The sequence below is a fragment of the Apteryx rowi genome, unplaced genomic scaffold (assembly GCF_003343035.1).
Source record: "Apteryx rowi isolate R43461 unplaced genomic scaffold, aptRow1 scaffold_216, whole genome shotgun sequence".
NCBI classification, from domain to species: Eukaryota; Metazoa; Chordata; class Aves; order Apterygiformes; family Apterygidae; genus Apteryx; species Apteryx rowi.
Genome location: NW_020448486.1, coordinates 361,304 through 379,717, shown reverse-complemented (window position 1 = coordinate 379,717; position 18,414 = coordinate 361,304). Strand labels below are relative to the sequence as shown.

Below are 18,414 nucleotides of genomic sequence, written 5' to 3'. Positions count from 1 at the left end.
CTCTTGCGGAGTCATAATTTCACTAACTTTCCAGTCATGAGGATTTTCAAGGCTTGACAAGAGGTAAGTGTCTAGCCCAGAAAACAAAGACACTATTGAAGGAGAGAAACTTCAAAGCCAGCAAAGTCAAGGCCTTTGTTGCCCCATGTAAATAGCAAAAAGCATGGGAAAAAGCAATCCTCTCTCTTTTGGAGGTCACAGTTAATTTCTTGTTAATCTTGCTAATTTCTTCAACATTAAGTTAAATGTGACCTCTCTGGGAAGGGCTCGTCCCGGAAGAGGGCGATTCCCTTCTCCCCTGCAAAAGCCCCTGCAAAAGCCCGACTGTGAACTGGGAAGAAGAGGGCCCCTCTTGACCCTCAGCAATGATCATCTGAAGCCCTTCAAGTATGAGGCCTGATTATAACCGTTGACGTGACGCAAAGCTGCAGGATGGAGAAGCGTATTGAGCATGCTGTAACCCACCCCACGCATCCATGGAGCAAAGGGATGCCTCACTATCACATTTCCTAAAGCCAGGACAGGGACTGTTCATCCAGGAAGCTCACTGGGGTGAATTTTAGAAAGGTGTTCAATCTCAGGTCAAAAACTGCACATAGGCACAGGTATACACCGCCTCCTGGTTGTTGGGACAAGATGGAACTGGTCCCATGGGGCTCTTCATGGCTGCTGTCACGAGATGGGTGAGGACACTGTTTCTGCCTGCTAATGTCAGGTAAGATGGAGGCAAGCTGAAACGCAGACCAGGGCCTGGGTGAGGATGCTGARCAGGATGGAGAAGAATGGGCCAATGGTTAGAGATGTTGGAAAAGAAACATCTCATTACATTAGGGGCAGTAAGGAGAAGAAATACAGCAACAGTAGCAAATAGGATTTTTTCTTGCCGTAAATTGAAAATATAAGCCAACAGTGGGGTTTTAGATATGACTTCATGCCTAAGGACAACGCTTTAAACATCCCTTATGTATTAATTTACTCGTTGCCCAAGAAAACTCAGGGAAATGCTTTAAAATAGTTCCAAAGTGCTTCTTTCCTGGTCTTATTCACCACTGCTCCTTAGTTGCACTGTTTCCTGCAAACCTGAAGGAGCATAGAGCAAATAAATGGTCCAAGATTTCATGCCAAGTTGTACAGTAGCTGGGACTGCCCAGTGGAATGAGAGGATGGCTGAAAATTATGCAGCGTGCCAGACTTGGCTCACATAGTGCTAGGATTATTGYCTCTCCATGAAGTGAAAAGGGCTGTTCAAAATCTCAAGCTTAATGTCATGCCAAGAATCTGCGCTTGTCATTGTTTCTGTTTGTCATGAAAAATCTTACATGGCTCTTCCATTCCTACAGTTATTCTCTACAGGAAAGTCCTTATCTCCAATAAATAAACCCTGGCCTTTTGAGCTTATTTCATTGCATATTTATTTTTCTTTAATTCTTCTGGGTTTACAACTTTGCTACTTACTTTCCGTTGTACTAGCAGAAATCTGGCTCAATGCCGAAAGACAACTGTTAGTGACAATGCAGCAGGATTTTTTAGATGACAGATATGTGAATGACTATGTTAAAGAAATATATACACATTTATGTCTTTTTGCATTCTCCATAGCTATCTGAATGGATTTTCCATTCCCTCTCTCTTACTTGCGYGGCTGCAGTTTTGCACGCCTGGAAACTAGCACTTAGTAAGGGAAATGCTGAATCCCTTCAGTATCTGTCCCCACTTTTGTCAAACACAAATATATTTGTCTGCTTAGTTTGGATTTTGCTAACCAAAACCTGAGGGAAGGGATCAATAATACTTGCAAAATAAATGACAAAGTAAAACATTTCTTCTTTTTCTGCTGTCATCTTTGAGGACTTTGCCCTTTCTAGGCCAACTCACATGTTAAAAGATACCACTGTGTTAACAAATGAACATTGCTCTTACTCTTCRGGGTGCCTGGGCATTACAGTCAAACTCCCTTCAGTTTCTAACATTTAACTTAATTTTTTGTCTCCACAGGGTGGTAGGAAAGTTGACTGAGACATTCAATTCAATAAGACCAAGCCTTTTCCAGTTATGGCAGGGGCTGACCAAACATATCTGAAACTGAATGAGATGATAAAAATGAGCAAAAAATTAAGACAGTATGACATACTCAGAAAACATCCAGGAAAAGGGAAGGCCCATTTCTCAAAAGTAATTCTGGGTAGCCAGAGAGAAGAGTTAAACCTAGGTGCAGCCTGCCTTGGAGTTTTTCCCAACTCTTGGAATCCCAGATGGGGCCTCTTTGGAGCACCAGAAAAAGGACTGCAGGGATAGTCTTCTGTGCTTTTTCATATTTGATCCATAATTTTTTCTTTTTTTAGAATCAATTGATTTTTTTCCTGTTTCAAGTCTGTTTGGTGTTATTTTTTAGATTCTTTAAAAATGTAATGAAAACCTGAAGCTTTTTCCATATTTTACCACATAACAGATTTTCATATTGGCCTTGGTCCTGTGCTTCTGAAAATAAGGGTTTTAACTTTTTCATCAGGGAATAATGGATCAGGCCAATATTCTTCCATGAGGAGTGGATTTGCGTTAATTAATTTTGCCTAGTATTTACATATGACGCGTAAACAAGTATACATAATGTCAGTAGGGTAGAATGCTAATTACAACTAGGGGAGAAAGTTTACTCCCTGTTGATAAGCACAACAAGTAGTATAAGGAAGACAATACATATCTATCTACAGTTTGAAGGTATATTTGTTCCTGGAACTGTGAAAGATATGCATAGGAATGAAGTCTCAAATATGGGAGAGACTACTTCTTGCATGAAGCTTCATGTGATGTATTTAGTAACACATCTTTGTGGACTGTAGGTTGTATGAGATTTCAGATCTTACATGCTCATTTGATTTGAGGTAGCAGATATAAAAGGAACGGCACTGGAAAGAGCAACCTGTAGACTAGCACTTGCCAGAGTGGGTATCTTTAATTCCCACAGTTTGACTACATTTTTGAGCAGTGCCAACTTTCTGCTGAAAACAAATGCTTCAAGAACAATTTTGCAGCTTCACGGGGAAAGAAACCATCCTTTCAGTCAACGTTGGATTGTAAAGAATATGTGAGACCTCTTTTAGGACTGTATGATATGAGAAGGGCTTATCTTCAAAAACCTGTCTACTCTACTGAGAATATTTCAAATACCTGCAATTTACTTATGTTAGTGTCATCATGCAGTTATAATAAGGTGGAATCTCTCTCTAAAAAAAGAAAAAGATTCTGTTCTACAGTATTGCTCTTGCTAATGATTTCCAAATGGAATACATAACAATTAGTCTTTTCAAATTGCTGGTCCATCAAATCAAGCTGCAACACTTACATTTCAGCTTTGTTCTGCAGTGTTCTGGAACAGTAATTTAGTTGTCAGTTCTGGAGCTGCACGAGCATGATTAGGTCTGTGCAGCTAGAGCCACAGCTACATGCCTCTGTAGTAAGAAGAGCAGTGTTGGGTTGGGGTAAGCTTTCCAGAATCAAGCCTGGGAATTCCAGAGCTGGCTTATATATCTCTGTAGTTACATCGTGTATTGAAAAAAATTTCCCCGGAATTACAGTTTTGGTTTTACTAAATGACAATGAAATGCATGTGTAGACCATAAAGAATAAATATTTTCATTACTAATGTGCCCTTCAAAAAAATTCTTTCTTGGTCAGAAATGCTGCACTCTTACTGCTTCAGTCAAATGAGGCTAATGGACAAGCGCATATTGCTGGTATTCTACATAGCTACTGCCTATTCAGATCTCAAAAGTAAATTTGCTTGAAGCCCATTAGTTCCACCGACTGACACTTCATGTCATCAGATGAACATCCTTATTACCTCTTATTTTTATACTTTCTTCATGTGTTTTTCCTCTCCATCTGGAGCATACCCAGAGCAGAATAACACCTGACTGTGTGTAGCGTCGTGGGGCCCTGACATCCATTGCAGCAGCTGAAAATACAAATATTCTGAAAATACAAAAGCAAGGCCAGAGGGTTTTGCGGCCACTGTGCAGTGAAACCAGGGGTCTCAGGCCAGTGGCATCTCCCAAATCCACAAAATGTTGCAAAGTGCCACAAAAGCAGAGCTGGTCCTGGAGCCTGAGATACAAGCTGTATCGAAGAAAAACGTTTCATCGGGACCGAACTGGTACCGTCTTTGACAGGGGCTGGCCGGCGTTGCGCCGGGAGGCTGCTGTCAGGGCACTCGAAGCACCACTTTCTCCTTTGCTGAGCAGAGGGCTGGTCTCAACTGCAATTAATAGGTGCACTTCCCCTTACAATTAACGTGATAACAACACGATCCATGCACACAGGATAGGGTAATCTCCTATAACGCCTTACTCATCCTATAGTCTGAAATAGAGATGCAGTGACATTTCTTGCTTAACACAAGAAGAATAAACTCACCAGCCTGTGAGTGCATATGTCCGTCTGTGTCAGGGATTAAACAGAGGCAGACACACAAAACTAGCTGAAGTGCCTAAGAGAAATGCTTTTGCTGGGTGTCTACGTTGCTAGGCCATCGTTAGGCCACAAATGACCAAATCAGCACAGCAAACTAAATATAACAGACCAAATTTGATTTGCCTTCTCTTCTGTATCTTTTAAAGAATTTGTTTRTTCTTACAGCTCATAACGCCTAGAAACAAGCCCCTGAATTTTAAATATGGATACCTAGGCAACAGCGTATGACAAAAACACTCAACAGAATTAAAGCCCAGCCTTTCACAGAATTTTTTAATGTGTTGGTCGACATTAAGTTGGCCAAGCTTTACATTCAGAGGTGAGAGAATAAATACCATTATTTTTTCAGATTCGACTAGAATGTTTTTATTTTAAACACACTCCCAGCACTTGCGATTGAGAGGAATCAGTTTTGCATTCCCTGTTGCGCCTGGAGAGACGAAGTGCATGCTGAAGCCGAGGACTGGCAGGGCTTTGAAGGAGTTTAGTGGCTATTGCGGTGTGGCTGCTGGTGGTGACTGCCCAGCCTGCAGGGAGGGATCGGGGAAGCACCTGGTGGACAGATGCTTGTTCTGCAAACTGTTACATGGTCCACTATAAAACCTCCTCCCCAGTTTGGGCTGTGTCATACTTTCCAGAGAGGACCATTAGTCCTGCTGTCTCATCTGTTACGTAGCTTAAGACGTGAAAATGATTCCCGCCTCGGAAAAGGTTTCAGCTGCCAGGGGAAACACCCTACGGTTATTCATCAGGTTTTATGAAAGGGCTGACCAGATGCAGCCTTGCTACCYGCTCAAGAGAGCTATTAGGGCAGAGTCCTGCCTGCTGTACCTCCACTGTACCTGATGGCACAGCCAGAGCAGGAGGGAGCCTGCTACATCCGGCGGCAGGGAAACCACCTGCCGCTCGGCAGCGTTGGCGCAGCCCAGGAGGTGGATCGCTACCAGCAGTGCAACACCTAAGGGCAATGATGAATTGCTTCCAAAGAAAAGCAGTAGCTGGCCACTGAATAGCTACTTAAACTGTAATCTGGTTTTCTTTTGTTTTTAGTCCTCCAGTTTTGCTCCCTTTAGGTTAAGGGATGGATCCCCAACTAAACATAACGCGGTTTCATTTTTCGGCTTCCAGTCCTGCAGGCACTATCAGCCTTTCCAACCTTAACTTGCAGCCAAAAATAGTAATTTTCCTGTTGATTATCTGTTGTCAGACAATGCCACAACCGATGCTAGAGCTGTGCTGACTGTGTATAGCCTTTATAAACACAATTTTTAATTGGCTAACTGGTGTCTTTCTGCATACATTTCTCACAATAGCGACCTTAGAAAATAGTTCTACATTCTTTCTTCTTACATTTATACATGAAACCAATTAATTTGTGAGAACTTAGATGCAATATGTAGCATAAAATGTCCTTCTACTGAAGTGTCCTCAAATAAACACGTGACTCAGAGTTAGTGACGAGAGGATTCCCTAGAAGTGGTGCTCCCTTGAGTGTTAATTACTCTGTGCACTAGCTCTAATATCAGCCTTTCAGCTGAAACAAGCAGACTGCAGTCCTTCAGCCTGCCGGGGCACTTCAGACTGAGAGCGGTTTTGGCTTTCGAGGCAAATTAGCTGAGAGCGAGCGCACGTTTCTAGGGAGCAGAAGTAAAACCGATTCAGAGAGCACATAATGCCATTTAACTACTTTGCTGTCTTTGTAGAGAGCATACTAGGGTGTTTTCTTCAGGTCCAAGCAGAGCTGAGGTGGATCTGAAGGGTTTCTGAGTGTAGTTGCACCTACTTAGTACATACGGTGATGAAAACTTCATTTTAGAGGGTCTGTAAGTTCTTGTGTCTTCACAGGAAGGAAGACTTAAAAGAAACGCAGAGAGAAAAGCCTGGAGCTTCAGTGCTTGCTAATTACATAATTTCTATTGATATCAGCAGTGTTATGTGCACAATATCATGGAGGACTTATGGCTACTCTAAGAGGTAATATTAAAAGCAAAAGTCTAGTCTAATGGGCCTAGGCAACACTGTGGGTATGGGAGGAGAGACGCCTCCACATGGCAGGGCAGGCACGGTCAGTCCAAACACTTTTTGTGAAACATTTGGGGAGAGAGTTTTGGGTGTCCAAAAGAGCCTTTCCCATCTGAGCAAGGAACCCCCATGCAAGAGAAGCTCCAGCCTAAGGAGGCACAACCTGGGCACCAGTGAGCCGGTTTCCAGCCTTGCTGCAGAGCAGGGATTGGACCAAGCACTTGCAACACACGCACACCCTGACCGTTGCAGGGACAAAGCCCATCTTTCTTGTCCACAATGAACATTTTACGAAGCGGAGCAGCTCTGAAAGGAAAGCAGAGACACACACACGCAGCAAGGAGGAGAACTGTACTTCTTATGTGAGCAGCGAAGTCCCCTGAAGCAAGGTGTGCACCACAGCCACCTCCCGTCTGAAGGGTTTCAAGCAAATTCAGCTTGACCCAGATGTGAAACTGGATCAACAGCAAAAACAGGACAAACACTTTTGCAGGCAGGCAACAACATCCTGCAATCATACCAATGTGCATGAAGTTAAAGGCAGAGGAGCAGAAAGATTTTGCTCCCCGCACAGAAGCAAGGAGAGATTTTCAATGATGTGGGGAATGTGAAGACAAAAAACTTGAAAATGTAGGTACACTCTTTCACATCTGCAGATTAGAAACCATTTTGACCCATAGCTTTTCTGTATATGAATGCGCGAAAAGGGCCCAGACCTGAGCCAAGCAGTAATATGAAGCCAAACAACACACACACTTGCAGGATGCCCCTTTACCCCAGATCTGCAGGCTGCGCACAATGCTGGGATGTGACAAGCAGAGGAGAAGCAACCATTAACCAGAGGCCTTTACGGCTCACAATTAGCATAACAAGCAGCAGGCCCAACACATCTGCCATCTGGCCACCGTTGAGTGTTATGTAAAATAGTAAGTCTTGAGGAAATTAATTTGTTAGTGGTAAATTATGTTATATTGAATTAGCAAACTACATTTTATAATGTGGCATGCCAAAGACAAAACATTGCACAAGCTCCTGCGTTTCCTTCTAAGACACAGAAAAGCACCTGCTCTTTCTCACTGCCTATTTTCTAGTCTTTACTATCTTCAAGCTGTATTAATCAACTTGTCTCAAAGTTTACCTGATGTGACTGCACGATTCACTTGTTACTTCTCTTGAACATTTTCTGTTCACCATATGTTGACCTTCTGTTTCAGCTGCACAGTCCATCTTCTTTCCATTTTCCTTCCTCAGATAAATCAGCATATGACCAGTTCCTGCTGTCCTTGCCCTGCCTCCCTTTCATTCAGTAATCAGGTTGTCCACATCCCCCTCCCTCTTTTTTAATGAAATCACCTTCAATGTTTAGCTTCATTTCGCCAAATCGATTGGGAAAGACAGTCTTCCAAAATCCTGAATAGATCAGCTTCCTCCAGTTCTTTGACCAGACACCAGCTAAATACATTTCCGGGACCTCTATCTTGTCCTGGGAGGTCACATCCCCAAACTGGCTTTTTCTAGAGAGTCCCAGATTTGCGGGCCATTCAAAACAGGCTTATTCCAGCCTGGGGATCTGTTTGCCATGGGGAACTGTCGGCTAGTAACTCCTGTGGGGGRGCGGGAAGCCCAGGAAAGCCACAGCCTAATTCTGTCGCTTTTTCCTTTGCAACCAGATGCGTGCTGGTGCTGTCCTTGCCGGGTAGGGTATCTGTGCTAATCCGCAGCTGATGGAGTGTGCGGCAGCCATTCAGAAGAAAACAAGGGAGAATCTTTCATCTGTGGATTATCTGGGGTTTTAGATAAGAGGATCTTGAAGCCCATGAACTTCTTCAATACATTTCTTGATCTGGAACAATAGATCAGGTTTCCTTTCCCACCCATTTAACCTATTTCTGAGCTGATGATAGGCTCAGCTTCATATTCCTGCTGTATCCTCTTAGAGCCTCCAAATGTTTTGCCCAGGAGGAAGGGCTGCTTGGAAGGAAATATGTGACTGCTAAGTAACAGGCCTCTGCAACAAACTTTAGAAGAGTGGCCAGAGATTCATGTACTGCTGAATAAAACTTTTATTTAGCTTTTACGTAGCTTTTAGAAAGCTTTTTTTGTTATTATTTATGTAGCTATTAGAAAGTTACAGACACTTTCAGTCACATAATTCAGCACTGATGCAGCCAAGGTGCCAGCTTCCCAGATATAAAGACGACTTCATTTTTTTTCAAATAAAATTAATTTATTCCTTCCTGCATGAGCCTGTTTTTCCTGCGAGGAACAGAAGGTAGCTAGAGTAACTGAGAAGCAAATAGGAAAACAGCCTTTGCCTATAAATTAGTTACCACTGGCTCCTCTGTTCCGAAATGGCCGTAGGCTGACTGTGGGTCAGAAGGAAGTACAGCATTTTGGGATTATACATGGATAAAACAGAGTTATCCTTGTGAGCTGATGATATGTCATCAAATATTACAATTTGTGGATATGGATTTGGACGGGGATTGTGGAGGCAAGGTTCAGCATATCTGGCGAATAATTTACAATGTAAAATGATTGTCTTTATTGAAGAAAATCTCCATCTAGACAGGAGAATTAGGACAAATAAACCCTGGTGATTTATAGGTTACCACAGCAGTCAGCTTTGTGAGAGGAGGCAGTAGACTGGATTTCGTCTGCTTCCCGGATACTGGGTTATTAAACTCTGCAGTAAGAACTAGAGAATATTTTTGGTGTGTTGCTACTGCCTTCCTTTGAAATGACCCCATGCAAATGTAATTAATTGGCCAGTTAGCAACATCTTGTGTAGAGCTGGGAGTGTTTCGGCCCTGTGTCACTGCCAGGGCCACATGTGGGGACGGCCAACTGTAATGGAGTCTGCTGGAAAGAGCTGCTGTTACGAGTCTACAGCACACCCGTGACAAACTGCATCGGGGAAGACCGTGGCACCACAGGCACAAAAAGCATAGCCCCGGACTGCCTCCCTGCGGGGTTTGCTGTGCCTGGGTGCAGGGAGGAGTAGATCCCAAGGCTGTTTAGCCAGATGTGTATTTGTCCTGGGGACTAGAGGGCAAGGATACTCTTGCTGTTGAAGGACTGAAACATCTCCTGGAGGACTATCAGTTCAGCCCCACCGCCACAATGTGAACTTGCTGCTTTAGGTAGCAGTTCTTCACCTCTCTTTTCAGCTCTGTGCTCTTTCAGGTTAGCAGTCAGTTGTGAACATCAGCACATGATGAGGAAAGACATCATCTACAAAGCGTAACTGAAAAAATACAGACTTTAAGTCCGCTTGCAGTAAAAGATAATGTGTGAATGGTGTGTGGTAAAGCTATTAAAATGCATGTGTTCCAAACCGTTGCACCTTCTAGGAACAGAGAGAAACACAGCAGGTAAGAAATATAATGGTATTGCTGATGAGGCTTTGGTTTGGCTTTCTGGGGACAAGTCCCCTGATGCCTCTGCTTATGGTAATATTTACCACTGTTAAGTGGACGGAAAGGGAGGTGTTTTACAGGCAGGGACACTTCATTGCAGGTTGTGAAGCTACAGAGAATTAAGATAGGAAGAAAGAAGAAAACTGCTTGGGCCATTTGAAAGCAGGCACTGCTCAATCCCACACTTGAAGTGCTGGGGAAAGTGGTGGAAAACCTCTTTTGTGGAGGTGGAGGAGGAAAAAATGTGGGCAAAGCAAAGGCTGCTTGCTATACCACAGGGAAACATTTTCCTTTCTTTTGAAAAACATGGTGCTCTGGCTCCACAGAACAGGAATACTGAAACCAAGATAAGCCACAAACATGATACTCCATAAATTACTTTTAAAAATCTTTTTAATGAAGAAATAATTCCATTCCAAAATATAGACACACAATTAAATAGTTTAATCACTTCAAAATATAACATGTTCCCAGTAGGTTCCAACACACACACACAAAACAATACTTAACAGCAATACAAAAACCCCATACAATAGCAGTTCTGTTACAATACCAATGAATATTGTGACATCTTTTGTGTCTCTGTATCTGTCTCAAGTGGTGTCAAGTACAGTAGTTTTAAAAATGTCTTACAGTTAGTAGCCTCAAGATGTAACTCTTCATACATTTTTTTTTGGTTCAAAGGTAAAAATGCCCTTTGTCTTCAGGACACAGTGGAGTGCTTGTTGTTCACAGCTCCATCTGCTAAATTGAACCAATGTGATTACAGCAACCTGAGGTTGCAATATTTACAAGGTCTATCTACAGTAATTGCCAAGAACCAGTAAGAATGGAGAAGATGACCAAAAGTAAAGGCAGACACATTTATGATAAATTATGATGCAACAATTTGGCTCATGCATATAAGAAAATACATATTATATCACAACAAAGGCCACACACCTTTTTATGCAGTTTAGTTAACATTACTACTTACAGACAACCCATTCTCCACCTTCGCTTTGGACATTCAAGAACCCTATACATCTTCACATCCCTGTCTCCTGATTCCAAACCACTGATTTCCCTCCAGTGACAACAAACCACCCAGAGTTTTGACTGCTGTGGTGAGCTATTTGTAGTTAAGAAAAGGCCTATACCAGGGACCTCTTCTGTAACTGTTTCAATGACTGCAAACCACAACCAAAATAATATGCAACAAGCAGACAAAGACCAGCTGGGCTAAAATGTAGCCAGCTTAACAGTTGGAAAATGCTTAAAATAGATATTTGGAGAGCCGACTAAGAGAGGCTTCATCTCAGAGCTCCAGGGCATAAGAGACCTAGATCTTTCCTGGGAAGTACCTTGCTGACACCAGCCTGAGAGAAAAGCACTTGATCTGTCAACTTTTTTCATTACTCCTAGTCCAGAAGCCCTTACAATGGATTTATTCTATTGCATCTATTTTAAGCATAGCGATAATGAGCACACAAACATTAGGATGATGGAAGGGAGTTATTACTTTGGGTACAGTTAAACATGACATGGGTTGAATTAGTCAGCCTTTGCATGTAGCTGTGTTCTAGCTTTTTTTTCATCTTTGTTCAGGAAATGCTTGACTGGAATCCTGAGCTGACAGCAACATCTATGACTTCGCTGTAGGAGTTTTAATGTGGAGTGCTAGGCACTAGTGGAGGCTCACTCATTCCTGAGAGGAGGTTGTAGGAGAGGGCATCAGAGGATGTGGTGCCTGCCTTGCCAGGATGGCACATACCCCAGAAGCAAAGACCAGTGATTGCAAGAATGAAAAGCTTATATGAAGATATCTGGATGCTTTAGTATCAATTTGGACGTCTGAGACCATGCCCAGATATGCATGGAAATGTGGACAAGAGACCTGCATAAGTAATAATACAATATGAAAGTGAAAAATGGTAGCTCTTTCATACAGATATTCATTCCCTAACACATAGTGCCCAGGGAAACAGTCAAGAGCCTAGAGAATGCACGCAAATGGCAAATGAAATTACTGGGCTGAGCTACATAGCAGTCTAATGTAAATATGGCAGCATACATCCTAGGATGTATGTAACCATGAAACAGAGGACAGACCAAACATTTTAACCTGCTTTAGATGAGTATCTCATCACTTGCTGTAGGCAGACTGTGCTGGTGGAATATCTGTATGAAACGCTAATGTTTTCAGGGTTGCTAGACAGTGTCACTTCAGGTCAGCCAGATACTGGAAGCCGTAATATTATGTTAACATAGTAATATTACCTTAGCACAGAGGTGGTCCCAAGGTAACACACTGTGCTTCTCAAYAGGGCTGTGCAGCCAGCACATAACATTGCGCTGATGTTGCTGTCCTGCTTCTGGACTGGCTCTAATTCTAGCTCTAATGTACCTGGACCAGCTCTAATTTCATCGCATGGCAGTGCAGGTGTAATCTTAATTTCCAAGCAATATCCTGTGTGGAGGATATTCCAGCTATTTTGTGTCAATCCCTGCTCAGAACTACCTGTAGATCTGTAGTAACAGCAGAGCAAACACCTTTTAGCTAGCAGGCTCACTTCATAATCCAAAATGGTCAGATTAGTCCCCTTTCTCCAGAAATTCCGTTATGCTCAGAAGTTACTAAAATGGACAAAACTCCAATTCCGTAACTGTATGCCTGTTCTTTCAAAAAAATCCACCACTTTTCTTGTGCTTTTCACTGATAGCTAATTCTCCATCCAGCTCTGAAAGAGTCTCACTACACATTTCCAAGAGTGCATGCAGAACATCTCGTGGCTGGCTAAGGCAATACACATTCGGAAATAAAAATAAAATAGTCGCAAGCGCACTTTAAGCCTGTACATTTAAAGCTGAAGGCCTCAAAAATAATGTAATGAAGTGGGGAGTCGGAGGGCCAGGGGAATGGAAAGAGCTGATTTGTTGAACACATGCTTACTAAAGCTAAAACATCAATGAAACAATACCATGGAAGATTATACATAACATCAGTCAGTTCAGGGATCTTATGGCACCTGTGGTTTATAAACAGCTTTAGCAACGAGTATTTCAAAACATAGTTCACAGTTTTAAGAAGATCTGTGCTGATTTAAAAACTAGATTCTATATCATTTGAATGTCACCTTTTGTATATGATATCTATTTGGAAAAAAAAAATATTTACACTAACTTCTATGGCTGATTTGTTATATTATTTTGAAAGAAAACATTCCTAAGTTACACATTAGCCCTAAATTAGAGAGGCTTTTTATTATTATTATTATTAATTATATTATTATTATTTTAGTACATTTTGTATAAGTCTATTAAAAGACTTGCAAACAAATTGCAAATATAGTCTGGTACTTTGTTTTTGGGCTACTAGATATATACACTCAGGAGTATAATCATTCAGTGTTAAATGCATAATTGTAGCTTTTTATCTTTTCTGTGGAAAAAATGTACAGTGTATAGTAAACTGATCTACTAAAATCTCAAAGTATTCAGAAATCAATTTTCTATCTATAAACAGTATTGTCATTGTAAACTGAACAGGTTCAATATCATGTGCAAAGGGTTTATGTGAGTTATTAATACTGCCACTATTTGTAACAGCAGTACATACTTCAGTCTGTGTTCTTCACCGGTAATGAGCCATGTTACAGCAGATGTAGCTAATATAAGTTAGCTTTAAACAAAAGTCTTTTTGTCAAAACACACATCTACAAACTACAACTCTTAAAACAAAAGTACTGTGCTACAGTCCTCAGTTATTTGAATTTTTTGTCAAGAGACATTGCACCTGTTGGTTCCATTCTTCTGTGAAGTTTGCAGCTAAGTTTTTTTCATCATCTGGCTGAAAGCAGCTCTCCTCATCATCAGTTCTTACGTAGCTCTCATTGTCTGTCTGACTGCAGCTTGCCTGTTGAGAAATGTTTAGGGAAACTTTTTACAAAGAGTGCTGGTTTAAGATGCTGCAACTGTGTGCACATACGCACCCTGGTAGAGCAAGTAAAGCCTCTGCATGCTGCTTTATCAAGACAAAAAAAAGAATAGCTGGCCAATTCTTTCAGTTATCACCTGAAAAAAACTTAAAAAAAGTGGAAAAGCCATTCTACCTAGATGAGCCCTAGGTATTTAAGCTGTAAATCGAAATTTACAAGGCACTTGGGAAGTTGGAAAGTCCTCTTAGCATGGGTGAGAAGACTGTTCTGTGCTCTGCATGTAGGATACTGCAGAAACTGGGTCTGCATTAACACAGATTTGCAGATGTTTCCACTTTCCCTTCTATTTCAGCCTTCCAGGTTGGTCTATAAATAGATTATTAGTAGCCAAACCATGGATTATTCCCCTTCAGCACAGAAAGTTCAGCCACTCAGCAGTCAGTCACCACCTTCCCACCATGAGCCTTGCCTTGGGTGTAAATGTCTCACCCTTAATTTACATGTTTGGGTATATTTCACTTCATATGTCTAAAAAGAAATTCAGTTTCTTAAAGGAATAATTCTGGGTGCTATAGCTCATAAACAGCCTAATCTTCTGGTGCACCAGTTTCTCTGTGGTGCTTTTCCATATCCTGAAGAATCAATAAATATCTTGAATTTCTAGAACTGGAGGCATCAAAGTTGTATTTGGTAATGGAAAATGTTTGATAAACAACTGCTGCTCTTTCTCGGAAGTATGTGAGGGTCTACATTCAGCTAAATATTGCAAGCCTTTTCTTTTGGAATATTCATCCTAGGGACACTGTTTTCTCATCCTGTTTGCACATCTGACCTTTTCAAAGTTAAGGAGCTCACCCCTTTTCTCTTGAACCATCTCAGACAGAGAACCAATTTGCCCTGCATGAGATCTGATAACAACAGAAAAGACCAAACTCTACTGACATAGATTCTCTTCTACTCCTTTCTGCTGTAAATCTGGTCTACAAGATGAGAGATGAAATGCAAATAGCTTTAGCAAAAAAGAGCTAAATTAAATCTGATGAATCAGGAAAGGTCAGTTAGTTTAGCTTGCTTCTCCTTCCTGACATCATTTGATTGTAGTAATTATTCAAGCAGAGATGCTTCCATCAGATTCCTTCAATGTCTATGGTATGATGATCTTAATTTAGTATCTCCTTGTCAGGTGGTTAAAAAAGACCTAGCACTAACATTTTGTTGATAAATAAAAAAGAAACATTCAGTGCAAATATAATGAGAGGTTAACAAAAAATTCTGAGGTACATTTGAGTAAGTATTTTTTTAAAATCTGACATGCATCTGCATCAGTTAAGTCTGCAAACTAATTTGGAAATCTTAGCAAAGGAACATTTTACTTTTCACAATTCAGCCAAAAAATGAAAATGAAAGGCATGGAAGAGGTCATTGCTAAGCTGTGTGATATTGATTTTTATTTAATCAATTTAAAGGGTAGGTAAATATAGGTACATCCCATATTTCTTGATGGTATCATTATAAACTGCAAAAGCAAAATAAGAGTGGCTTGTGAAATGCTGGATGCATTAAGATGCATAGATAGTACTGCTAAATATCTGTTATTTTTCTAATTTTCTGGATAAATTACTTATCTTTGCTGAGTGTGGAGAGGGTTATTCTAAATTCTCTCAGGGATTCTTTCTGTTCCACACCCAGCAGTGGGATGGAAAGGAGATTTTTCTTACCAGAAATAATGAGTACTAATGAACCTCAGAACTCTAGATTCACTGTAGCATTTTGGAAGTGCCAGAACTAATTCCAAGACTCAAGTGATTTGTCATGTTATAAGACTGTTTCTTGGCACTTTAGTATTTACAGCTTAATCCAATTGTTTTTCCCTGATACTCATCATTCAGTGATTTCCCCCCAAAATCCCTATTTGTATAACTTAAAAAGTCACAAAATGAAAGCTTCTTCATCCTAGTTAACTTGGTCACAGTCCATTTGCACCTTCTGTACTACACGCTAAGAAGAGCAGGACTTAAGGAGAAACAAAAAGAGAAAAAAGAAAATATAGCTGACTGAATTCTGTAGCAAAATATTTTGAAAATTACTGTGTTGTCAGCCTTCTCTTATTTTCAAATAGAATGGTCCATGTAATGCTGTTTTCTTATGTACTTCTTAGGAAAACAACAAAAAAAAAGACACTGAATCATTGGGTTGTGCTAGTAGAGAGTGCCTTATAGATGTGATTCTGTCTAGCGCCTGTATCCTGCTTCTTCACCACAGCATCACTGACTTTTGTGAAGAAAATGCTGAGGAAACTAGCAGCTATAGCAGCTATAGTCAGCAGCTATTTGAAGGGTAGTTACCAGGATAACAAAGCCAAAATCTTCTTGGTAGTACTGGAGGATACAAGAAGGAAAAATAACACAAATTGCATTTTGGGAGGTTCAGGTTGGACATCACGAAAAAAATTCATGAGGAGGGTGGCACTGCACTGGAGCAGATTGCCCAGAGAGGTGGTGAAATTTTCATCTGTGGAAGTTTTCAAGCCTTTGCCAGACAAATCCATGGCTGATATGGTCTTATGGTGGAGTTAGTCCCGTTTCAAGCGGGAGACTGGACCAGGCGACCTTCACGGGTCCCTGCCAGCCATCATGTCTGCGGTTCTGCGATTGCCTGAGTGCTGGCATGAAGCCCGTGCTAGGATTGAACCCCAGTGCATGAACTTCAAATAAGTTAAACAGCTGAAAATGTCAATGGTCAGTGAAATGCATACTAGCTCCAAAATCTTATTTCCTTCCTGGAAAAAAAACAGAAATGTAGGGCAGTTGGGTTTTCACAGCCCTTTAACAAATCATCTGTCACACTGTCCCTTGGCCTAATAAACAACCCTTCTCACAAAGGCATACTAGGCAGACTGAACTGACACCATGATTTCCCAAGACCCATGGGTTTTCTCACCTGAATTGTGGCAATCAGAGTCATTGTCGGTAAACATGAAAAGGGATTTTGGAGAAAAGGGGGAAGATGAGAGGAAACATTACTGTGTTACTCAAAAAGATTTCTGTCCTGGAAAAACAGTGAAGTTGCAAGAAATAAGTTAGTTTTTAATAATGCCTTCATATCAAAAAGTTGGGGGGATTGGCTTTTTTGTATTTGAGAAATTTCTGCCTTTTCCAACACAGAACAATTCAGTTACCTTTTTAATGGAAACTATCACCCCTGCCCCCCAAAATCCCCCAAGGCCCAAAAGAATTTGTTTTGAACAAAGTTTTGAGCAAGTGAGAGGTTTTGGAGAAGGAATGGAACTGAGTCTTCAACTGTAGTTATTACATGTTTTTGTCAGCATAAAGAAAATTTAATTGCAGTTAAAAAATTCAGAAAAAAGCTTCTAATAAAGACTCTCCCCTATACTTCTTTACAAGTGGATGCTTTAGGCTGGGCTTTTATTAGCTTTCTACACCTCCTTTTTTGTTATAATAATGCATATGAATGAACTGAATGCGGCTAACTAAAATGTTGCTATGGCAGCACTAAGAAAGCATTGCTTTAGGAAATCTAGGAAATTGCATTTCTCATGGGAGCATGTCCACAAGTGGACAACTCTTTATTGAAAATGACAATTATTTAACCACTTCCAGAAATTGAAGCTTTCTGCTCCTATTGGTATCCTTGGCAGAAAAGCAACTGCTATCGGTGGGATACAGATTATTTTTAAGTAAAATAATGTCAAAAAGTTGCATGTTCTCCTAATTTCAAGTTTTGCCTAGTGCTTGCTGAAAACAATCTCAGATTCACATTTTTACTCCATTAAGATCAAGACAAGTGGTATTAAAATACATCTAATGTAAAAAGTAAACTGAAAACATGGTTAAAATATATTTTATAGATTACTGGAACCTGCCTGATCACTTGAGAATTTGTTATATTTATACTAGACGTTATTTCAAAATCAATTCCAGAGAATTGTACATAGTACTTTTAAAAAATGCAAATAGAACACAAAGAGCCTTAAACAAATGCCATCACCACCATTTGCCCATGACTGATAAATAAAGAAACGAACAAAACTCTGTGGCTGGCTATCAGTGGCAATATCACTCATATCAAGCTATAATAAACTGATTTGATTTTCCCCACCTTTTTTGCTAATAAACCCACAGGTGATATTGTTCTGAGGTAAAAAGATCAGTTGGCTTTTTGCCTTATATGACCATCTAGGCAATACAATACTGACAGTATTTTTATCATTATTGGTTAAATAACAGTATTTTAGAAGTAGAAGTCTTCTGTGTACATCTCAAAGGTTCCCAAGCAAAAGCAATGTGCATTTCAAAGTCCCCTCATGATGTGATGTAGTTGGTTAGCTTCAGGAAAGAGCCCACCCCAAACTGCAAAACTGCTTTAGGCATTGTGGCCTTTATGAACAAATTTGGATTTAATTTTCTAAGACTACTATATTAGTACTAAATAAAATACACAAGATACATTAGTCTTCCGTATTCAAAACAGCCTGACTCTTGAGAAGACTAATCTTTACTCTCGTTTAATCGTGTGCAGATGTATTTATCACAATATATGATAATACAGAGTTTGTTTCTGTGGAT

At 40.6% G+C, this 18,414-nt stretch overlaps 1 protein-coding gene across 4 annotated transcripts in view; it reads right to left on the bottom strand.

Moving 5' to 3' along the window:
* Positions 1 to 13,650: 13,650 nt before the first annotated feature.
* The window catches only part of DTNA (dystrobrevin alpha), a 92,245-nt gene continuing 87,481 nt past the window's right edge, over positions 13,651 to 18,414 (bottom strand). For all 4 annotated transcript variants that reach the window (XM_026064414.1, XM_026064412.1, XM_026064415.1 and 1 more), the window contains one exon: positions 13,651 to 13,806. In XM_026064414.1, coding sequence (XP_025920199.1) covers positions 13,651 to 13,806 — 156 coding nt within the window. The remainder of the gene's footprint in view (positions 13,807 to 18,414) is intronic.